Raw genomic sequence first — 25,259 nt, forward strand, 5'->3', positions numbered from 1 at the left:
CATCCACCAACGCCACGTTGCACCACAGACTGTCCAGGAGTTGGCGGATGCTTTAGTCCAGGTCTGGGAGGAGATCCCTCAGGAGACCATCCGCCACCTCATCAGGAGCATGCCCAGGCGTTGTAGGGAGGTCATACAGGCACGTGGAGGCCACACACACTACTGAGCCTCATTTTGACTTGTTTTAAGGACATTACATCAAAGTTGGATCAGCCTGTAGTGTGGTTTTCCACATTAATTTTGAGTGTGACTCCAAATCCAGACCTCCATGGGTTGATAAATTTGATTTACATTGATCAGTTTTGTGTGATTTTGTTGTCAGCACATTCAACTATGTAAAGAAAAAAGTATTTAATAAGAATATTTCATTCATTCAGATCTAGGATGTGTTATTTTAGTGTTCCCTTTATTTTTTTGAGCAGTGTATATACACACACACTCACACTCACACACAGTCAAAACTTTGGACACACCTACTCATTCAAGGGTTTTTCTTTATTTGTACTATTTTCTACATTGTAGAATAATAGTGAAGACATCAAAACTTTGATATAACGCATATGGAATCATGTAGTAACCAAAAAAGTGTTAACCTCTCTTGGGTACGTGAGACGTTAGCGTCCCACCTCAACAGCCAGTGAAACTGCTGTGCGCCAAATTCAAAATACAGAAATACTCATTATAAAAATTCAGAAAACAAAACATATTTTACATAGGTTTAAAGATTAACTTCTTGTGAATCCAACCACGGTGTCAGATTTAAAAAATGCTTTACGGCGAAAGCATACCTTACGATTATTTGAGAACATAGCCCAGCAGACAAATCATTACAAACAGTAACCAGCCAAGTAGAAGAGTTACACAAGTCAGAAATGGAGATAAAATGAATCCCTTACCTTTGATGATCTTCATACACTCAGCAGACATTCATTATACTCAATAAATGTTCCTTTTGTTCGGTAAAGTCTCTTTATATCCAAAAACCTCCGTTTTGTTCGCGTTTTCTTCAGTAATCCACAGGCTCAAACGCAGTCAAAACAGGCAGACAAAAAATCCACATTGTATCCGTAAAGTTCATAGAAACATGTCAAACGATGTTTATATTCAATCCTCAGGTTTTTTTTTGCCTAAATAATCGATAATATTTCAACCGGACAATAACGTCGTCAATATAAAAGGTAAACAAGAAAGGCACTCTCTCGGTCGTGCGCATGAAAAAGCTTTAGGGTCCACTCATTCAGACTGCTCTTACTTCCTCATTTTTCAGAATACAAGCCTGAAACAATTTCTAAAGATTGTTGACATCTAGTGGAAGGCATAGGAACTGCAATCTGAGTCCTAAGTCAATGGATACTGTAATGGCATTGAATAGAAAACTACAAAACCACAAAAAAAACTACTTCCCGAATGGATTTTTCTCAGGTTTTTGCCTGCCAAATCAGTTCTGTTCAACTCAGACACTATTTTAACTTCTCTGGGATATGGCCAAAAGCAAGTAAAAATGCAGAGCGCCAAATTCAAATAAATTACTATAAACATCAAACTTTCATGAAATCACACATGCAATACACCAAATTAAAGCTACACTTGTTGTGAATACAGCCAACATGTCAGATTTCAAAAAGGCTTTTCGGCGAAAGCAAACAATGCTATTATCTGAGGATAGCACCATAGTAAACAGAGAGAGAAACATATTTCAACCCTGCAGGCGTGACACAAAACGCAGAGATAAAAAATATAATTCATGCCTTTGACGAGCTTCTGTTGTTGGCACTCCAATATGTCCCATAAACATCACAAATGGTCCTTTTGTTCGATTTAATTCCGTCGATATATATATCCAAAATGTCCATTTATTTGGCGTGTTTGATCCAGAAAAACACCGGTTCCAACTTGTGCAACGTGACTACAAAATATCTCAAAAGTTACCTGTATACTTTGCCAAAACATGTCAAACTACTTTTGTAATACAACTTTAGGTATTTTTTTAAACATAAATAATCAATAAAATTGAAGACGGGATGATCTGTGTTCAATACAGGATTAAAACAAACTGTAGCTAGCTTTCTGGTCACGTGCCTCTATCTAACAGTACACTTCAAGTTACCCTCGTTCTGGATTGCCGTACTTCTTCATTACACAAAGGAAAAAACCTCAACCAATTTCTAAAGACTTGACATCCAGTGGAAGCGGTAGGAACTGCAAGAAGGTCAATTAGAAATCTGGATTCCCAATGATAACCCATTGAAAAAAGAGTGATCTCAAAAACAAAAAAAATCTGAATGGTTTGTCCTCGGGGTTTTGCCTGCTAAATAAGTTGTGTTATACTCACAGACATGATTCAAACAGTTTTAGAGACTTCAGAGTGTTTCTATCCAAATCTACCAGTTATATGCATATCATATCTTCTGGGCCCGAGAAGCAGGCAGTTTAATTTGGGCATGCTTTTCATCCAAAATGCCGAATGCTGCCCCCTACCCTAGAGAAGTTAAACAAATCAAAATATATTTTATATTTGAGATTCTTCAAAGTAGCCACCCTTTGCCTTGAGGACTGCACTCTTGCCATTCTCTCAACCAGCGTCACCTGGAATACTTTTCCAACAGCTTTGAAGGAGTTCCCACATATGCTGAGCACTTGTTGGCTGCGGTCCAACTCATCCCAAATCATCTCAATTGGGTTGAGGTCAGGTGATTGTGGAGGCCAGGTCATCTGATGCAGCATTCCATCACTCGCCGCCTTGGTCAAATAGCCCTTACGCAGCCTGGAGGTGTGTTGGGTCATTGTCCTTTTGAAAAACAAATGATAGTCCCACTAAGCGATAACGAGATGGGATGGCGTGTCACTGCAGAATGAAAACCTGTGAATGAGTAGGTGTGACCAAACTTTTGACTTGTACTGTATATAACAAATGTTTACATATATTTATTTCTCAGATATAGGACAGACACTTCAGAATAAACCTCCTGTTTTATCTGTTATTATCTGTTATTCAGTGCCCCTGGCTTAGACGGGGTTTAGACTCTTATTGGTTATAGAGTTTCCCAGAAATATTGCTGCTACAATGCACTGACTCAGGCTTGTGAATACTTATGTAAATGCGATATTTCTGTTTTCAATAAATGTGAAATTTGAAACATTTCTAAAAAGACGTTTTCACGTTGTCATTATGGGGTATTGTGTGTAAATGGATGACATAAAATATACATCAATCCATTTTGAATTCGGGCTGTAACACAAGAATGTATATTAAGGGGTGGGAATAATTTCTGAAGGCACTTAAGCTACATGTTCTATGTGATATATGCGTTGGTGTTTGGGGGGGGGGGTTGACTGGGTTTAAAGGACATCCTTTCATGCCCTGAACTGTGATGCAGCGTATGTTACATCATCACAGACATGAAACATTTAGCGCAGGGAAGTGAGTCTGCAGAGATGACAACCTTGATGTCCGCAGTGTGGTTTGCTACAGGCAGGGAATAATGAGGTAAAAAGAGGTGCATTGTTCACCAATATCATACAGCATCTATAACTGAGAGTGTGAATTGTTCGAGACATTGAAGAAGTAAAATATGTTTTAGGAATGGTAATGGCTTGGAACCAACGGGGTTATTGTCCCTTAGCATCTAGAGACACTTGTGTTTCTAAATATGTGGGTGAGCAGCTGATTGTTGAACGTTATATTGATATGTAGAGCTAGTGAGGAGGAAATATTTAGTGGTTTATGCCACACCCTCTCCATTAACATGATGTCACCTTCTGAATGTAGCTGTTGTTTTTACAAAGCAAGTGAACACGTGGCACCCAAAGATTAGAAACAGAAAAACAACCACTGCAGTACCTGTGTTTTTCTCAGTAAAGTGTGGTATATGAAAAACATTTACTCCTGTGGGGACAGACCCTTCACCCCCCACCTCACCCCAAACACTGTCAATGAAATTAAGATATCTTAATATTTTATGTTGCGCTCCCTCTTAAAATGTGCCACAGAGCAATGCAACTCTTACTTCCTCTCCGTAGGTTGTTGGTGATGCCAGGGCAATCCTCTTTTGGGTCATGTATAATTTACTATGTGGTCATAAATGTTTAATGTTTTCTCTACAGAAAGTTGAGAATCAGACATTTTTAAAGTAGTGAGTTATCTCTGTCCAGAAGGGTACTGTACCCTACACCAGTCCAGAAGGGTACTGTACCCTACACCAGTCCAGAAGGGTACTGTACCCTACACCAGTCCAGAAGGGTACTGTACCCTACACCAGTCCAGAAGGGTACTGTACCCTACACCAGTCCAGAAGGGTCTTAAGTTAGTAGATACCTACATACAGTTGAAGTCGGAAGTTTACATATACCTTAGCCAAATACATTTAAACTCAGTTTTTCACAATTCCTGACATTTAATCCTAGTAAAAATTCCTTGTCTTAGGGCAGTTAGGTTCACCACTTTATTTTAAGAATGTGAAATGTCAGAATAGTAGTAGAGAGAATGATTTATTTCAGCTTTTATTTTTTTGATCACATTCTCAGTGTGTCAGAAGTTTACATACACTCAATTAGTATTTGGTAGCATTTTCTTTAAATTGTTTAACTTGGGTCAAACCTTTCAGGTAGCCTTCCACAAGCTTCCCACAATTGTATGTGCCTTGGCCAGGTTGGGATGGTGTTCTTCGGCTTGCAAGCCTCCCCCTTTTTCCTCCAAACATAACGATGGTCATTATGGCCAAACAGTTCTATTTTTGTTTCATCAGACCAGAGGACATTTCTCCAAACAGTACGATCTTTGTCTCCATGTGCAGTTGCAAACCGTAGTCTGGCTTTTTATGGCGGTTTTGGAGCAGTGACTTCTTCCTTGCTGAGCGGCCTTTCAGGTTATGTTGATATAGGACTAGTTTTACTGTGGATATAGATACTTTTGTACCTGTTTCCTCCTTTGCTGTTGTTCTGGGATTGATTTGCACTTTTCGCACCAAAGTACGTTCATCTCTAGGAGACAGAACGCGTCTCCTTCCGGAGCGGTATGATGGCTGCGTGGTCCCATGGCGTTTGGAAATTGCTCCCAAGGATGAACCAGACTTGTGGAGGTCTACAATTGCTTTTGATTTTCCCATGATGTCAAGCAAAGAGGCACTGAGTTTGAAGGTAGGCCTTGAAATACATCCACAGGTACACCTCCAATTGACTTCAATGATGTCAATTAGCCTATCAAAAGCTTCTAAAGCCATGACATCATTTTCTGGATTTTTCCAAGCTGTTTAAAGGCACAGTCAACTTAGTGTATGTAAACTTCTGACCCACTAGAATTGTGATACGGTGAATAATAAGTTAAATAATCTGTCTGTAAACAATTGTTGGAAAAATGACTTGTGTCATGCACAAAGTAGATGTCCTAACCGACTTTCCAAAACTATAGTTTATTAACAAGAAATTTGTGGAGTGGTTGAAAAACGAGTTTTAATGACTCCAGCCTAAGTGTATGTAAACTTCCGATTTCAACTGTATATACGCCTGCCAAGAAGTTCTTCCCACAGCAGCCATTAGTTTTCTATGGGAAATCCATAAGTGCCTACGGACTGAGGCTTCCCTCTATGCACAATGCACTGGGTCCTAACTTAATTACTGTGTTTGTTTCCTTATCCAAGCTACATAATGGATGTTGGTGGTAGACGATGTTCTGTAGTTACAGTTGGAGGACAGTAATGCAGCTTATGAAAGCCAGCCATACGTAAGCGGGTTGAAATGGTCAGCAGTGTGCCCTTGCTTTGTCCTGAAAGGGAATATTATCCACGTCAAAAAATGTCAAACGATGTTTGATGACTGAACAGTGACTACTTTTTTCCCCACTTAGAAATAATGACTTCAGCTGTAATTCCTCAGTAAGACTCCCCCATTGAGAGAGTGTTTGTGTGTGTTTCCAGGCCTGGAGGAGCTGGTGTTGTCAGAGATCAGCTCTCCTAGTCCTAAGCAGCAGAGGGGAGATAGCAGCAGTGTCTCGTCCTTCAGCTACGGGGAGATGAAGGAGGGAGCCACATCACAGAGCATCAACAAGGTACTGTACACTACACCAGTCAGCACAGAGCACCAACAAGGTACTGTACACTACACCAGTCAGCACAGAGCACCAACACGGTACTGTAGACTACACCAGTCAGCACAGAGTACCAACAAGGTACTGTACACTACACCAGTCAGCACAGAGCATCAACAAGGTACTGTAGACTACACCAGTCAGCACAGAGCACCAACAAGGTACTGTACACTACACCAGTCAGTACAGAGCATCAACAAGGTACTGTACACTACACCAGTCAGCACAGAGCACCAACACGGTACTGTACACTACACCAGTCAGCACAGAGCACCAACACGGTACTGTACACTACACCAGTCAGCACAGAGCATCAACAAGGTACTGTAGACTACACCAGTCAGCACAGAGCACCAACAAGGTACTGTACACTACACCAGTCAGCACAGAGCACCAACACGGTACTGTACACTACACCAGTCAGCACAGAGCACCAACAAGGTACTGTACACTACACCAGTCAGCACAGAGCACCAACACGGTACTGTACACTACACCAGTCAGCACAGAGCACCAACAAGGTACTGTACACTACACCAGTCAGTACAGAGCATCAACAAGGTACTGTACACTACACCAGTCAGCACAGAGCACCAACACGGTACTGTAGACTACACCAGTCAGCACAGAGCACCAACAAGGTACTGTACACTACACCAGTCAGCACAGAGCACCAACACGGTACTGTAGACTACACCAGTCAGCACAGAGCACCAACACGGTACTGTACACTACACCAGTCAGCACAGAGCACCAACAAGGTACTGTACACTACACCAGTCAGCACAGAGCACCAACACGGTACTGTACACTACACCAGTCAGCACAGAGCACCAACACGGTACTGTACACTACACCAGTCAGTACAGAGCACCAACAAGGTACTGTACACTACACCAGTCAGCACAGAGCACCAACAAGGTACTGTACACTACACCAGTCAGCACAGAGCACCAACAAGGTACTGTACACTACACCAGTCAGCACAGAGTACCAATAAGGTACTGTAGACTACACCAGTCAGCACAGAGTACCAACAAGGTACTGTAGACTACACTAGTCGGCTAGAGACAGGAAACCAAGTCTGCACACGGGTCCACAGAACTGGCCAAGGCACATACAATGTAGTTCGTGAAAGCAATGGTACGCAGAGTATTGACGAGATCGATGTTTGACAGTAAAGAGTACAAATGAGGTGGAAAAGAGTTATGAAACTGCATAATCCACACATAGAATAATGAGAAATGTTTTGATGTAAGGAACCACAAAGAGAACCAATGATGTTGTCTGCAGCAACACAGTACCTCTTACATTGCATTGGTAACTGCCCAGAGTACAAACAGTACGCGCTGAGTACAAACAGTACGCGCTGAGTACAAACAGTACGCGCTGAGTACAAACAGTACGCGCTGAGCCAGAGATGAGAGGCTGAACTTTCAGAAACCACAGTCATGACAGGCAGCTCAACAGGGAGCTCACGTGCATTTCATGTTTATGTGCTCCTCTGCTATGAATAGCTTTATAAAAACTGTGGATACTATAATTAGAATCCTTTGAATAAATACATGTCCTGTAATGTTTCTCTGCCAGGGATGTGGTTTGTTAAGGAAAGGGAAAGATGGAGAGAGAAAAAATCTCTAAACCATACAATTTAGAATTCTCCAATTGTTTCCACTGTACAGATCAAATAAGGAGTCCAATTCTGTGTGTATAATACAGAGATAAGCTTGTACCATTAGACTTGTCAAGCTCCCAGTCACTGATAGAGAGAGAAGTATAATAAACGGATTGCACAAAATAGCTTCTCGCTCTGTCTGACTTTGTCTCTAAGTTAATGTAGGGAAGGTGTAACAGTGCTGTCTGGTGCTGTGTGTCCTCAGTCCGCCAGCGGCAGCCCCCAGTCCCAGCGGCCTGCTGACCTGTCTGATGATGAGGTTGGGGAGCTGTTCCAGAGGCTGGCTGGGGTGCAGCAGGAGAAGTGGATGTTGGAGGAGAAGGTATAATCTCTATGCTATTCATACTTAGTTATAATATAATACTAGTGTATACATAAGCAGCAAAGGCTCAAGGAGGTGTGGGCTATGGCCAATATACCATGGCTAAGGTCTGTTCTTATGCACGACACCAAGCGGAGTGCCTGGACACAGCACTTAGCTGTGGTATATTGGCCATATATCACAAACCCCTAAAGTGCTTTATTACTATTATAAACTGGTTACCAATGTAGTTGGAGCAGTAAAAATACATGTTTTATCATACCCATTGTATACGGTCTGATATACGATGGATGTCAGCCAATCAGCATTCAGGGCTCGATCCACCCAGGTTATAATATACTATTATACTACTCTACTATAATGCGTATAATATACCATACTACTATCTATATATACACACTACATGGCCAAAATGATGTGGACATTCCTTTAAATTTGTTTTTTTGGCTAATTCAGCCACACACGACGGGTATAAAATCGGGCTCACCGCCATGCAATCTCCATAGACTAACACTGGCAGTAGAATGGCCTTACAGTGACTTTCAATGTGGCACAGTCATAGGTATGCCATCTTTCCAACAAGTCAGTTCATCCTATTTCTGCTCTACTAGAGCTGCCCCAGTCAACTGTAAGTGTTGTTATTGTGAAGTGGAAATGTCTAGGAGCAACAACGGCTCAGCCCGAAGTGGTAGGCCACACAAGCTCACAGAACGGGACCGCAGAGTGCTGAAACGCGTTCTCTGGAGTGTTGAATCACACTTCACCATCTGGCAGTCCGACGGACGAATCTAGGTTTGGTGGATGCCAGGAGAACTCTACCTTTCTGAATGCATAGTGCCAAATGTACAGTTTGTGGAGGAGGAATAATGGTCTGGGGCTGTTTTTCGTGGTTCGGGCTAGGCCCTTTAGTTCCAGTGAAGGGATATCTTAACGCTACATCATACATTGACATTCTAGACGATTCTGTGATTCCAACTGTTTGGCAACAGTTTGGGGAAGGCTCTTTCCTGTTTCAGCTTTACAAAGCCCCCGTGCACAAAGCGAGGTCCATACAGAAATGGTTTGTCGAGGTTGGTGTGTAAGAATTTGACTGGCCTGCACTAAGCCCTGACCTCAACCCCATCGAACATCTTTGGGATGAATTGGAACGCCGACTGCGAGCCAGGCCTAATTGCGCTACATCAGTGCCCGACTTCACTAACGCTCTTGTGGCTAAATGCTAAAAGTCCCGCAGCAATGTTCTAACATCTAGTGGAAAGCCTTCCCAGAAGAGTGGAGGCTGTTACAGCAGCGAAGGGAGGACCAACTCCATATTAATGCCCATGATTGTGGAATGAGATGACATGAAAGAAAGTTGTGGAATAAGGTTAATGTTCCTCTCTGCAATTTATGAGTCTGCGGCAGTGATGAATCCTTATTTTTGGACCACTAGAATTGATTTATTTCCCAATGAAATTGTGATAGCATCTTTTACTGGTGATTTTAAATCACTTTGAAATGCACCAGAATATGTCTGGAGCTGCACTGAACGGGAACCTATTGCTTCTGCTTGTTTTCGTGCCTTGGCCTGGCTGTTTTGCAGCAATTTTCCCGAGATCATATTATATATTTACACTGCCTGCCTGCTCTGTGTGAGAGATGATTGATGGACTTGGTACATGCTGGTAGCTGTGACGGGTGCTTTGTATACAGTATGTATGTATTTCTGTGGTTCTGGTGCATCTAATATGTCTATCTACTGTGCTTGCAGGTGAAACACCTAGAGGTCAGCTGCTCCTCCATGGCTGATGACATCTGTAAGAAAAGTGCTATCATCGAGACCTATGTCATGGACAGCAGGATAGGTAACGTTCTGAGCTTGGGCGATATACCGTATATACTCTATACCGGGGTATTTAGAAATAGCCACAGGATGCTTTTTCAATACCGTTCTTTTTCAAGAAATTTTAATATTTGTAGCTACTTTAAGTACAGTGCATCCGGAAAGTATTCAGACCCCTTGACTTTTTCCACATTTGATTAGTCTTATTCTAAAATGGATTAAAATGTGTTTTTTCCCCCTCATCAATCTATACACTACCCCATAATGACAAAGCAAAAACAGGTTTTTAGAAACCTTTGGCAGCGATTACAGCTTTGAGTCTTCTTGGGTATGACGCTACAAGCTTGGCACACCTGTATTTGGTGGAGTTTCTCTAATTCTTCGCTGCAGATCCTCTCAAGTTCTGTCAGGTTGGATGGGGAGCGTCGCTGCACAGCTATTTTCAGGTCTCTACAGAGATGTTCGATCGGGTTCAAGTCCGGGCTCTGGCTGGGCCACTCAAGGACATTCAGAGTCTTCTCTCGAAGCCACTCCTGCATTGTCTTGGCCGTGTGCTAAGGGTCGTTGTCCTGTTGGAAGGTGAACATTCGCCCCCAGTCTGAGGTCCTGAGCGCTCTGTAGCAGTTTTTCATCAATGACCTCTCTGTTCTTCATCATTCCCTTGATCCTGATTCCTCCAGACGTGACGCTTGGTAATCAGGTTAAAGAGTTCAATCTTGGTTTCATCAGACCAGAGAATCTTGTTTCTCATGGTCTAAGAGTTCTCCAAGCAGGCTGTCATGTGCATTTTACTGAGGAGTGGCTTCAGTCTGACCACTCTACCATAAAGGCCTGATTGGTGGAATGCTACACAGAGAGTTGTCCTTCTGGAAGTTTCTCCCATCTCCACAGAGGAACTCTGGAGCTCTGTCAGAATGACCATCGGGTACTTGGTCACCTCCCTGACCAAGGCCCTTCTCAACCCATTGTTCAGTTTGCCCGGGCGGCCAGCTCTAGGAAGAGTCTTTGTGGTTCCAAACTGCTTCCATTTAATAAGGATGGAGGCCACTGTGTTCTTGGGGACCTTCAATGCTGCAGACATTTTTTAGTTCCCTTCCCCAGATCTGTGCCTCGACACATTTCTGTCTTGGCGCTATACGAACTATTCTTTCAACCTCATGACTTGGTTCTTGCTCTGACATGTGCTGTCAACTGTGGGACCTTTATATAGACAGGTGTGTGCCTTTCCAAACCATGTCCATTCAATGGAAATGACCACAGGAGGACTCCAGTCAAGTTGTAGAAACATCTCAAGGATGATCAATGGAAACGGGATGCACCTGAGCTCAATTTCGAGTCTCATAGCAAATGGACTGAATACTGACATAAATAAGGTATTTCTGTTTTTTATATTTAATACATTTGCAAAAAAATGTCTAAACCTGTTTTCGCTTCGTCATTATGGGGTATTGTGTGTTGGTTGATTTTTCTGTTTATTTAATCTATTTTAAAATACCACTGTAACAAAGAAAAGGTGGAAAAACTCGAAGGGGTCTTAATACTTTCCGAATTAACTGTATGCCTACATATTTTGCTTAGTATTTTGTCTGTCGAATGGCAATGTAAGTTTTAAAGCCAGTTAAGATTTACTTTCATTTTGTCTGCTGAAATGTAGCCCAACTAGCAATTAATTTTTTGAATCGTGAGTTTATGGTTATGACCGTTGAACCAAAAAACAGAGGGCGCTTAAAGATGAGAGTTGACTGTTGATTATTCCAGTACATCTTGTTTCATGTCTCGAGGGCAAAAGTAGAAATTGTATTTCACCTTAAATAAACTATTCTCTAACTACTTGCATAAATAGACACTATCCTGCTCCTTCACGGTGGGGGATTTATTAAATTATATTATTACATTTGAATTTGACTCACTGTCTTCCTTTTATAATCCACTCTTAAATGTTTTTCCGTTCCTATTTATAATTACGTAAAACTTAAAATAATATCCCGGAAGTTTATGTGCTTAAATCACTGAACACAACAGATGCTTTTTCGAGACAGGCTTCTATTTAAGCCAGGCTTCTATTTCCTTAATGCACACAGCTATTGCTCATTTGCATAGTTAATTGTTTAATTCCAGCATTCCCTTCCAGCAATTTCTTCATTTCCTGCTCATATGTGTTATCATTTACACACTGTCACGTTTATTTTGTCTTAGTATATTTTATTTTTTCTAAATAGAGTCAATGTCCTTGACAGAATAATTACTTTCCTTGACTGTGCTTTTTCAGCAGTTCTTAGAGGGTAATCGGCCGATTTCTAGGGGTCTGTACTCCCGAAGTTGATTGTTATGATTGCCAGTTAGCTAGCAGCTCTCAGCTGTTAGCAGCCAATGGCTAGCAGTTTCTTACTGGTGATTTAAAATGGCATAATTTTTTTGTCATTACTGAATTATTTAATGTAACAAACAATTCATGGTAATTCATGTTAACTTCGTAAATAATTAATTTAGACAGGGCATTGATTTGAAACGCCGCGTTTATTTTTGTGAAATATTTGCAATTGCTTGGCTATTTAAAGGGACAGGCGGCTATTTGAGATTTGGCGTTTAACATTTTACGGTAATTCGATTTTAAATTTGCCACTATTGGAGCGCTCAGATACACTTGAAACAGCTCTTTGTTCAAACTAATAACTCCATGATAAGCTGTGGGCTCTGCTTATCATTTTATTTTGTATTTTAATAAGGTCTGAGTGGTTCGGCTGGCTGTGTATTTGAGATTCCTCTGCACCCTGTTCTGCTGTTGTCCTCGACCAGATTAGCACAAGTTCCGTTCGAAGTATTATCCGTGCTAATTTAACGTCCATGAGGCATTATGTAGAGTGGAGTGGTAAATGGAACACCATTACCATATAAAACTGGCAGAGTTTACAAGAAAATCTATTCAGAATGAAATTCAAGCACTTTTTAGAATGATTAGCACAGTGAAACATAATAAAGTTATGCTAAGTATGCTGGCTGTGGTGTTGTTACTGGCTAGGTAGTAAAGACAGTTTCAGAAATTCAAATCGAAATGGCATATTTCGCAGATCCAAAACGTCAACCATAGCAACATTTCACGTTAAACTGATGTAGATGGGCTTTAAAACGTACCATAAGCTCAATAGAGACTGACCCAGTTTCACTACCTGGACTTGTCATCAGTGCTCAGACTTGGGTCTCTGTCTGAATGCCGTCCTTATTGTGAGCGTGCGGGCACTCAAGCTCAATGATATCATCAGGCTTTAGTTTCATGAAGGTCTGTAGCATGGTGATAGGGCTCAGAGGGCACACTCCAGGGCATGCCTTTAGGAAAGCACTAGCAAAAAAGATTTGAAGTAGTTCACTCTCAAATAAAACTCTCGTTCACCCTGGATGTTTTTTCTAGATCTTCATAATGGTCCTCCTGTTGGCGATGTTGAAGAGGATATTTTCATCGTTTTCTTTGTAGATGTTGTGCCCTTAACTGTAACTACTGCAATGATTGATTGAATTATTAAGACTTTTATATAGGCCAAGTCTTAGTTACATGATACTGAAAAGAGAGCTTGTTTGTTGAAAATGTGTCTTAAGTTAATCATGGCGTAGAGACAGTACAGGTATGAGGTGAAAGATGCAAGGACAATGGCAAGATTTCTGAACCTAGAAATGTGTTTACACTACACCATGTTCTAAAATGCTACAGTGTTTAAAGCTCATTTCACATTGACATTTATTGCTTATAACTTTGAATATTTAGCTCAAATCTTGGAAGTATTCAAATTCACTTTTAACTTTGACGGATGCATCCTTTCTGTGCTCCTCTTCTATAACCCAGTTAAATGAATCTCAAGAGAGAGGGAGCGAGAAAAGGAGATTGAGTAGTACTCCTAGCAACGCGCATGACCCACCCACCTGAAGATCTGTCGATTTCCTTTGATGGAGGGGTGCAGCATCCTCTTGTCATTTAAATCTCGCCGGATGGATTGCTTTCATTTTACTCCTGCGACTCTTTCATACTCTTCTTGCTCGTGCCTGCTGTTTTTCCCCACTAAATCTACGACCGTGGAAATGATTGTAATGACCTGGCAAACACACCCCCGGTAATGGCTGAAATGGGCTCAATGGAATACATTGTCTTTCTGTTGCGTCTATTTGTATTTATTATGGATCCCCATTAGTTCCTGCCAAGGCAGCAGCTACTCTTCCTGGGGTCCAGCAAAATGAAGGCAGTTATACAATTTTAAACACGTTACAATACAATTACAACAGATATCACAACACATTGTGTGCCCTCGACTCTACTACCACATACAGTGGGGAGAACAAGTATTTGATACACTGCCGATTTTGCAGGTTTTCCTACTTACAAAGCATGTAGAGGTCTGTAATTTTTATCATAGGTACACTTCAACTGTGAGAGACGGAATCTAAAACAAAAATCCAGAAAATCACATTGTATGATTTTTAAATAATTAATTTGCATTTTATTGCATGACATAAGTATTTGATCACCTACCAACCAGTAAGAATTCCGGCTCTCACAGACCTGTTAGTTTTTCTTTAAGAAGCCCTCCTGTTCTCCACTCATTACCTGTATTAACTGCACCTGTTTGAACTCGTTACCTGTATAAAAGACACCTGTCCACACACAATCAAACAGATTCCAACCTCTCCACAATGGCCAAGACCAGAGAGCTGTGTAAGGACATCAGGGATAAAATTGTAGACCTGCACAAGGCTGGGATGGGCTACAGGACAATAGGCAAGCAGCTTGGTGAGAAGGCAACAACTGTTGGCGCAATTATTAGAAAATGGAAGAAGTTCAAGATGACGGTCAATCACCCTCGGTCTGGGGCTCCATGCAAGATTTCACCTCGTGGGGCATCAATGATCATGAGGAAGGTGAGGGATCAGCCCAGAACTACACGGCAGGACCTGGTCAATGACCTGAAGAGAGCTGGGACCACAGTCTCAAAGAAAACCATTAGTAACACACTACGCCGTCATGGATTAAAATCCTGCAGCGCACGCAAGGTCCCCCTGCTTAAGCCAGTGCATGTCCAGGCCCGTCTGAAGTTTGCCAATGACCATCTGGATGATCCAGAGGAGGAATGGGAGAAGGTCATGTGGTCTGATGAGACAAAAATAGAGCTTTTTGGTCTAACTCCACTCGCCGTGTTTGGAGGAAGAAGAAGTATGAGTACAACCCCAAGAACACCATCCCAACCGTGAAGCATGAAGGTGGAAACATCATTCTTTGGGGATGCTTTTCTGCAAAGGGGACAGGACGACTGCACCGTATTGAGGGGAGGATGGATGGGGCCATGTATCGCGAGATCTTGGCCAACAACCTCCTTCCCTCAGTAAGAGCATTGAAGATGGGTCGTGGCTGGGTCTTCCAGCATGACAACGACACGAAGCACACAGCCATGGCAACTAAGGAGTGGCTCCGTAAGAAGCATCTCAAGGTCCTGGAGTGGCCTAGCCAGTCTCCAGACCTGAACCCAATAGAAAATCTTTGGAGGGAGCTGAAAGTCCGTATTGCCCAGCGACAGCCCCGAAACCTGAAGGATCTGGAGAAGATCTGTAGGGAGGAGTGGGCCAAAATCCCTGCTGCAGTGTGTGCAAACCTAGTCAAGAACTACAGGAAACGTATGATCTCTGTAATTGCAAACAAAGGTTTCTGTACCAAATATTAAGTTCTGCTTTTCTGATGTATCAAATACTTATGTCATGCAATAAAATGCAAATTAATTACTTAAAAATCATACAATGTGATTTTCTGGATTTTCGTTTTAGATTCCGTCTCTCATAGTTGAAGTGTACCTATGATAAAAATTACAGACCTCTACATGCTTTGTAAGTAGGAAAACCTGCAAAATCGGCAGTGTATCAAATACTTGTTCTCCCCACTGTATCTACAACACAAAATCCACGTCTACATGTGTACGCCTGTGTTTGTGTCTGATTGATGATTGATCATCTGATTGATGATGATTGTATGTGAGTGGGTGTGTGTAGAGTCAGTGTAAATGTGTGTGTGAGAGCAAATGATGGAGTGTTTGTATGTGTGTTGGAGTATGTGTGCGTAGTATGTATGGCCCTGTGTGCAGTCCAAAAATAAAATGCAAAGGTCAACTCAGATAGTCCATGTAGCCATTTACTTACCTATTTAGCAGTCTTATGGCATGGGGATATAAGCTGTTCAGGAGCCTGTTGGTGTCAGATTTGATGACCAGGAGCTCGGCCCCAGTGATGGTACTTGGTTGTCCGCACCACTCTCTGCAGCGCCATGCAATCGACGGCAGTGCTCTTGCCATACCAAGCAGTGACGCAGCCAGTCAAGATGCTCTCAATGGTACAGCTGTAGAACCATTTGAGGGCCTGCCATGCCAAATAATGCCCCCCTCTACGTCACAATGGGATTCGATAAACTATTAGCGTCCGTTTCTATATCAGCGGTGGGATGACCTAAGGATTCAAATTTTGGAGATCATTACAGCCTAAATGACGTTCTTTTCATCATTGCTATGCAAACGAGGCTGATTTCCGCGTCAATTTCACTGTTCCAGCAGGTTTAGTTTAGTTAATGAAATAAAACATTATTTCAAACTACTTTTGGGTACCTTGTTAACATTACAACATGAAATCCATGTCTTAAATATTGCTATGTTTTGAAAATGGCAGAGAAAACAAGCAATCTGCTTGACACATTAAAGTTACTTTCCTTACAGATCAGGAAGTCAGCTAATTTCCACTCATATGCAAATCTGTTTGATTCATACACTGGCTTGTCTGGCTGTCATGTTTTTATTTTAACTTCCCCTTCCCTTATCTACACTGAAATAATATAATTTTAGTAGTCCTCTATTATGATTTTTTTTAAATCTCATAGCTCATTAGTACACCGTTGTAGTTGAATATATATGTATCTATTGTAAGTCCAAGGATACAACAATGAATAATGTGGAACACATAAAGGATACCTTACAACGTATAATAATGAACACCTTGTGAAACAGCTGTGAAAACCAACTTGCCAATATTTAAGATTTTAATACATAAAATTCAATCGTTTTTGGTAGAGTTGTGTATTTAATTTATTTTCACAGATTTTTTGTGCACTCAGATGGCAATCATAGAATAAAATACTGAATTCTGGTGTGTGGAATATATAGAGGTGGTTGTTGTTGCTGTGTGGGTGGGAGGTTCTGCCTGTCACTTGTTCTCAACAGGCAGCCAGTCTCAGAAGGGGGAAAATTATTGTTTGCAGTGCTAGTGTTTTTAGTTCATCTGTGTATCTTACATATTATGTGCCCAGTATGATGGAGCAAGAAAAGTTTCTTAGCAGATAATGACAACAATAGCAGTTGTAAATTATGTAATGAAAAGTTGGAGGGTGGTTGGTAATGGAGGACCTCAGGTGGATCCACATCTGAGTGTTGGGCAGAACCCAAAGGGAACAGGGTAGCAGACAGACGTAAACAAGCAAACACACATGTTACACTTTACTGGGAGAAAATTTGATGGATTAGTGCAGTGTTATAAATGGGAGATATGTACTTTTCAACACTTTTGGAAGGTATAGTCTACCTCACGCTGGTCCCCCTCCGACTCAGAGCACAGAGAATCAGACTGATCCGAACTCACTGCTTCTGGTGGACGGTATACCTCCAGGGGGGCTCGGGACATTCGATGGTCCTAAAGTCATTTGGAGAGAGAAATTGAGAGGTACATTTTTGTAAGCTTAGCATAACTACCATTTTTCTTGCTTTCTCAAATGTCATTCAAAGCTTAACATACTTTGTATATTGGGCTTCACTGAAGTGTCGGGGGCCAGTGCTTCCAGTGGTCGACCGTCCAGCTGCTTCCACAGAGGTAACCCTAGGTAGACAGAGAAAAATATCACTGTTAGGGAAACTAAAACTAGCTTCAGGTTATTTTGTGTGCAAATGCAAATAGTTATCTGAGATTTTTTATATTCACTTTAACAGATGGTGACCCCAGCAAGGAGCGAAAGAGCAGTGAGGTTTCCCAGGTCTCGCCTAACTTTCGTACTTCTTCCAAGCCAAGTAATATGCCCCGGTGTCGTAGCACTTCGTCCCCTTCTTGATTCTGCTCTGGTAGCTCTCCTTCTGTTTCTCCTGCACCTTGTCCATGTTCAGTCCTACCTTGATTGTTGACAGGAATACATGCAATTATGGTTCATATTACAAATACATTTCTTACAGGGACAGAAAATAAATTATCAGCGGATAAAAAAATTTGCCTGGTCAAAAACCTTCACATCCTACTCAGTCTGTGCCTGAAGGTAGTACTCGAAGGCGTTCTGATCTGGTTCGACAACTTCCACCAGATCAGGTGGGGTTTCAGTGATCCGAAAGTATGTTATACCTTATTCCAGCGTTCATGACTTCGGTCACTCAAGATGACCTTAGTAAAAACCACCCTCCTGTGTGGCTGGACATCCTTTACGCATATGTAGATATGATTGCCTAAAAAGTTGAAGAGAAGAGTTGTTGAAATACTCCAGTCCACATCACCTAGTTAAGGGCCTTTGGAATTACCATAATTGTTTACACCTATCCATTTCTTATTTTATTTTACCTTTATTTAACTAGGCAAGTCAGTTAAGAACAAATTCTTAATTTCAATGACGGCCTAAGAACAGTGGGTTTAACTGCCTTGTTCAGGGGCAGAACAACATTTGTACCTTGTCAGCTCGGGGATTCGATCTGATCAGGTTTAACTTCTAGCTAGACACCTCAATATGACAGACAAATAACTATCGTTGCTGCTGATGGGAGGACGGCTCATAATGATGGCTGGAATGGAGTCAATTGAATGGAAACCACGTGTTTGATACCATTCCATTTACTCCATTCTAGACATTATCAGCAGCCTCCACTGAACTATGTGTATAGCTATCAACTAGCTAACGTTAGACGGAAAATGGTTGTGAACATATGGTTGTACATAGATAAATCCGTCCAGTTATCTAATTGCTTAACTTTACCCTGAATTGTGAATTTCTCTGAATGTTGCTCCTCTTGTCCAAATCAGTGGTGTCTTCATAGTACTCCCAAGTGACGCAGTGGTCTAAGGCACTGCATTGCAGTGCTAGCTGTGCCACTAGAGATCCTGGTTGGAGTCCAGGCTCTGTCTATGTAAGTACAGTAGCTAGCAACGGCAATCTAAAAACAGCTTAAATTATTTATTCCTATTTAACAATGTGTACCATCAAATATACCATCCTTGGAGAGAAATTCAGAGGTAATTTATTTGCGCAGACTGAGCGAGCGTTATTGCGGTGAAATAGAACTAGAACTGCCCGCATCCTCCTCCCTTTGTGACTGCAAAAATGTAAAATAGAGCCAAGCAACCTGCATTGCAACTGATGCTTTGGTTCATTACGTAATCCAGTCAGAATGTTGCAAGTTCTAGCAACAGTCCTAGCAACAGAAGCTAGAACTCATCAAATCCCATTGTGATGTAGAGGGGGACTCTATTTGGCATGATATGCCCATGCCAAACGTTCTCAACCTCCTGAGTGGGAAGAGGTGCTGTCGCGCCTTCTTCATGACTGTGCATGTGGACCATTTTAAGTTCTTATTGATTTGGACACTGAGGAACTTGAAGCTCTCGACCCGCTCCACTGCCACCCTGTCAATGTGGATGGGGGTGTGCTCGCCCCTCAGTTTCCTGTAGTTCACGATCCTCGGTTTTACTAACGTTGAGGGAGAGGTTGTTCCAGCCCCACACTGCCAGGTCTCTGACCTCCTCCCTGTAGGCTGTGTCATTGTCGCTGGTGATCAGGCCTACCAGCGTCTTGTCGTCAGCAAACTTGATGATGGTGTTGGAGTCATGCGTTGCCACGCAGTCATGGGTGAACAGGGAGTACAAGAGGCGACTAAGCACACACCCTCTTATCTAGGTGGGTGAGGGCAGTGTGGAGTGCAATTGAGATTGCGTCGTCTATGGATCTGTTGGTATGCAAATTGGAGTGGGTCTGAGACGATGGAGTTGTGTGCCATAACCAATGGGTGATCTCGCTCGGACCCAAATCTTCTGGGTTGGTGGCAGCCCTCACACTATGTTAATGACAAAGCGTGCATAAATTGCATTGAGTTTGTCTAGTAGAGACATCGTTGGGCAGATCATGGCTGGCTCTTCCTTTCTAATTCGTAATGGGCTGTAGCCCCTGCTACATGCGGTGGGCGTCGCAGCCTGTAATATGATTCCACCTTACTTCTATATTGTCCTTTTGTCGTTTGATGACTCTGTGGAGGTCATAGCAGGACTTCTTGTTCCTGTCCTCTGCCGTAGCCTCAGGGTTGTCTGCGGTAGCCCTGTCCTTTAGTTTAGCGCCAACATTAACTGTGGGGACAACAACACCGATGCATTTCCTAATGAAGCCGGTGACGGAGGTGGTTAGCTCGTCGATGTTATTGGTGGAGTCCCGAAACATTCCAATTAGCGCTAGCAAAGCAGCCCTGTAGCATAATCTCTGATTCTGGAGACCATTTCTCAACGAAGCGAGTCGGGGGTAATTCCTGTTTTGAGCGTGTGCTTGTAAACAGGAAGCAGGCGTACCTGATCTGATTTGCCGAATGGCGGACCAGGGAGAGCCTTGTATGCTTGCTTGAGGGTAGATTAACGGTAGTCTAGGACTTTATCGCCCCTAGTGGCGAGGGAGACGTGTTGATGGATGTTGGGCATCACACCTTTCAATGAAGCAGAATTAAAATCGCCGGCAACCAGAAAAGCAGCCACTGGATGTACGTTTTTCTGCTTGGTTATAGCCTCGTACATTTCGATTAATGCCAGCTTGTTATGTTTCTTGTCCTGAGGTGGAATGTATACAACAGTCACAATAACAGCTGAAAACTCCCTCGGGAGGTAAAAGGGTTGGCATTTGACCATAAGGTATTCCAAGACGGGTGAACAGTTAGTCAACACTTCAACCTCGCTCGAGTCAGCACACCAGTTGTTGACGAAGCAAACCCCTCCCCCCTCGATTTCCCCAACTCCACTGTCCTGTCGGTACGGTGAATGAAGAATCCATAGAGTTGGATAGCTAAAGAATAGGGGTACCGCAGACAACCCTGAGGCTATGGCAGAGGACAGGAAGAAGTAAAATAAGTCCCATATATTGTCTGAGGCATGTTTCAGAAAAGCTGAGAATATTGCAGTTTCGAGAGTCATGTCAGATCTGAGGTCATCCATCTTATTATCAACTGACTGTACATTGGCCAATAGAATGGAGGGAAGAGGTTGCCGGTTCTTCCTTTGCCTTAATCTCACCAGGATCCCCCCTCTCTTGCCTCTGTAACGTCGGTATTTCCTCTTGGGTAGCCTGAAAATTTAGTTGGAATTACAGACAGAGCCAAGGACAGATGAGTTGAAGTTAAAACCAGAATTGAGGTAACTGCCAATCTGATGTTAGAATATAAATTAATCTCGGTTGTAAGAAATGACAGTGGATACATTTTTTTAAATTAGGTAAAAATAAACAACAAAAGCAAAGTTTGGTCGGAGCTAGCAAATTGCGCTGTACTAGATGGCCGCCATCTTCACTTTGTTATTAAGTTATAATTACTTACATTTGCTTTCATTCAAGTATTTTTGTCAGCCATCTTCCTGAAGCAACATTAGATCCTTGGGTCATAGAGCTTTATGGGAGTTTTGATAACCACTTGATAGGAAGTCTATGTCGATTCACATCGTTTGGAGGGCCAACTAGAGGCCTAAAAAGGCACTACCTCTCAATGTTGAATTTTCAACACCACTCCGACTTGATGCTGGTTCACGCAAAGTGGAGGGGAAGGGCTAAAGGAGGTTATCGGGATTGAGCCTAGAAGTCCAATGGTCAGTAGTGCTGTTTTTCTAGCTCAGAGATGAGTGGAGGTTGATATGACCTAATAAAGAAGTCTGTGCTCATCTCTCAAGGGACTTAATATCTTTCAACAGTGCTTTGCGTGCGCGCGCGAGCACACACTGATTCCAGTTTGCAGAGTGGTGGAGGTAGGATCCTTTGTACCTCTTGTGCCCTGTAACAACCTTGGTTTTAACAATAAGAGGTCATTATTTAACATAGTCATCCTCATTTAGAGGAAGTGGGTTGGACTTTCCATCCCCCGCATATGAGATGATGTGGCTTCCTCTCCTCTATGTGTGCTCTCCTCCTGTTTTTCATTTCATGACTGACTGATTTAACATTGTAATGCCAGGCTAGATTCTGTTAAGGCCGTCATCTTCCAATTGTAAATATTGTGGTGCTATGAAAGTTGAAGGTCTCCTGTTCGCTGGACTTGTCAGACTGCGTAAACAACGGGGTGAAGTGGAGGAGGGAAAAAAACATTCTTAGCCGATGTCTTTGAAGAGAGAATTTTGGTTTTCACTTGAGATTTGGCTTATTTGCATGTTGTTTAATCTAGCTAGAGCAGTGACACTACAGAGTATTCAAAAGATGCAGTTAAAAACATTTAAAAACACATTGTATTATTGCTAGATATGAACATGTACACATCTGGCAAAGGAAAGCTCATAAAAGCTGATACTCAACACCGGATATTAATTGGATCCTATAATGATCTACCGTATCTTACAATGGTCATATTTACAGCCAGCTGTGCTGTAATGTTAGTGCAGATGTTTTTTTGGTACAACAACAGGCGTGAAGGGTGGGGCATAGCGTTTTGTATTCAGGACAAAAATATATTTAGTAAAAAACCCTGCCCTCCCATAACATCAGGCAGATCCACAGAGCAGGGAAGGCTGTAGAGGCCATGGGGAAAGGAATGGGGTCCCAACCTGTAGAAGGCAGGCAGTAAGGCGTTGGTGGTAGATGAGAGCTGACATTAGCAGGATGTAAATGATTCAGGATGCAGACATGCCTCAGTGAACCCAACACTCATCTTCAATAATGCAGCAGCAGGCTCAGCCCTCTGCTCAGCCCTCTGGTCAACCCTGCTGGTGAGACGCAACGGGATGGGACGGGAGTAGCAATGGGATGGGATGGGAGTAGCAACGGGATGGGACGGGAGTAGCAACGGGATGGGACGGGAGTAGCAACGGGATGGGACGGGAGTAGCAACGGGATGGGACGGGAGTAGCAACGGGATGGGACGGGAGTAGCAACGGGATGGGACGGGAGTAGCAACGGGATGGGACGGGAGTAGCAACGGGATAGGACGGGAGTAGCACCCAGTAATGTTAGTGCCTGCCAGGCAGCAACGGGACAGGAGGAGCACCCAGTAATGTTAGTGCCTGCTAGGCAGAAACGGGACAGGAGGAGCACCCGGTCATTTTAGTGCCTGCCAGGCAACAACGGGATAGGAGGAGCACCCAGTAATGTTAGTGCCTGCCAGGCAACAACGGGATAGGAGGAGCACCCAGTAATGTTAGTACCTGCCAGGCAGCAACGGGACAGGAGGAGCACCCAGTAATGTTAGTGCCTGCCAGGCAACAACGGGACAGGAGGAGCACCCAGTAATGTTAGTGCCTGCTAGGCAGCAAAGGGACAGGAGGAGCACCCAGTAATGTTAGTGCCTGCCAGGCAGCAACGGGACAGGAGGAGCACCCAGTAATGTTAGTGCCTGCCAGGCAGCAATGGGACAGGAGGAGCACCCAGTAATGTTAGTGCCTGCCAGGCAGCAAAGGGATGGGAAAGGGGAGGAGCACCCAGTAATGTTAGTGCCTGCTAGGCAACAACGGGACAGGAGCACCCAGTAATGTTAGTGCCTGCCAGGCAGCAACGGGACAGGAGGAGCACCCAGTAATGTTAGTGCCTGCCAGGCAGCAATGGGACAGGAGAAGCACCCAGTAATGTTAGTGCCTGCCAGGCAGCAAAGGGATGGGAAAGGGGAGGAGCACCCAGTAATGTTAGTGCCTGCTAGGCAGCAACGGGACAGGAGGAGCACCCAGTAATGTTAGTGCCTGCCAGGCAGCAATGGGACAGGAGGAGCACCCAGTAATGTTAGTGCCTGCTAGGCAACAACGGGACAGGAGCACCCAGTAATGTTAGTGCCTGCCAGGCAGCAACGGGACAGGAGGAGCACCCAGTAATGTTAGTGCCTGCCAGGCAGCAATGGGACAGGAGGAGCACCCAGTAATGTTAGTGCCTGCTAGGCAACAACGGGACAGGAGCACCCAGTAATGTTAGTGCCTGCCAGGCAGCAACGGGACAGGAGGAGCACCCAGTAATGTTAGTGCCTGCCAGGCAGCAATGGGACAGGAGGAGCACCCAGTAATGTTAGTGCCTGCCAGGCAGCAACGGGACAGGAGGAGCACCCAGTAATGTTAGTGCCTGCCAGGCAGCAACGGGACAGGAGGAGCACCCAGTAATGTTAGTGCCTGGCTGCCTACCTGGTCACACTGCCTGTCTGTCTGCTCTGAGGCACCATGCATCGTAACATAGTCCTTTCAGCAACTAAGTAGCACCACGTCATGTTCTTGTAGGTAATGGTAATGTACATGTTGACAGTTATTTAATTAATCAATTTGAAATTGTTCCAACCTACTTTCCTTAGTGATTTTATTCTTACACAGCTTGTGGAAGTGGTTGCTGGGTAATGAGCCCCAAACTCTCCACACATTAACACTGTGTGGATGATTCTACAGTAAAATATTCACTCCCACCCTCTTAACCCGGAAGCCAGCTGCACCAATGTGTTGTAGGAAACACTGTTCAACTGACAACCGAGGTCATCCTGCAGGCGCCCGGCCCGCCACAAGGAGTCGCTAGAGCGCCCCCCCCCCCCCCCGGACAAAAATGAAAAGCTGAAATATCTCAAGTTATATACCCCTTTGTTATGGCAAGCCTAAATACGTTTAGGAGAAAACATTTACTTAACAAGTCATAAGTTGCATGGACTCGCTCTGTGTGCAATAATATTGTTTAACATGATTTTTTAATGACTGCCTCATCTCTGTAACCCACACATACAATTATCTGTAAGGTTCCTCAGTCGAGAAGTGATTTTCAAACACAGATTCAACGACAAAGACCAGGGAGGTTTTCCAATGCCTGGCAAAGAATGGTACCTGTTGATGGGTAAAAAACAAAAAAACAACAGACATTGAATATCCCTTTGAGCATTGGGAAGTTATGAATTACACTTTGGATGGTGTATCAATACACTCAGTCACTACAAAGATACAGGCGTCCTTCCTAACTCAGTTGCCGGAGAGTAAGGAAACGGCTCAGGGAATTCAGCATGAGGCCATTGGGACTTTGAAACAGTTAGAGTTTAATGGCTGTGATAGAACTGAGGATGGATCAACATTGTAGTTACTCCACAATACTAACCTAATTGACAGAGTGAAAAGAAGATAAGCCTGTACATCCTGTTTGCGA

General features: G+C 43.1%; 1 protein-coding gene across 6 annotated transcripts in view; it reads left to right on the top strand.

Moving 5' to 3' along the window:
* The window catches only part of LOC139542991 (GRIP1-associated protein 1-like), a 78,104-nt gene that overhangs the window by 29,603 nt on the left and 23,242 nt on the right, over positions 1 to 25,259 (top strand). For 4 of the 6 annotated variants that reach the window (XM_071349032.1, XM_071349035.1, XM_071349033.1 and 1 more), the window contains 3 exons: positions 5,913 to 6,043; positions 7,963 to 8,079; positions 9,830 to 9,923. In XM_071349032.1, coding sequence (XP_071205133.1) covers positions 5,913 to 6,043; positions 7,963 to 8,079; positions 9,830 to 9,923 — 342 coding nt within the window. Of the gene's footprint in view, positions 1 to 2,606; positions 3,181 to 4,969; positions 5,137 to 5,912; positions 6,044 to 7,962; positions 8,080 to 9,829; positions 9,924 to 25,259 lie in introns of those variants that run through there. The other 2 variants (XR_011668582.1, XM_071349036.1) reach the window with 2 other exon arrangements.

Source organism: Salvelinus alpinus, chromosome 17 (assembly GCF_045679555.1).
Source record: "Salvelinus alpinus chromosome 17, SLU_Salpinus.1, whole genome shotgun sequence".
NCBI classification, from domain to species: Eukaryota; Metazoa; Chordata; class Actinopteri; order Salmoniformes; family Salmonidae; genus Salvelinus; species Salvelinus alpinus.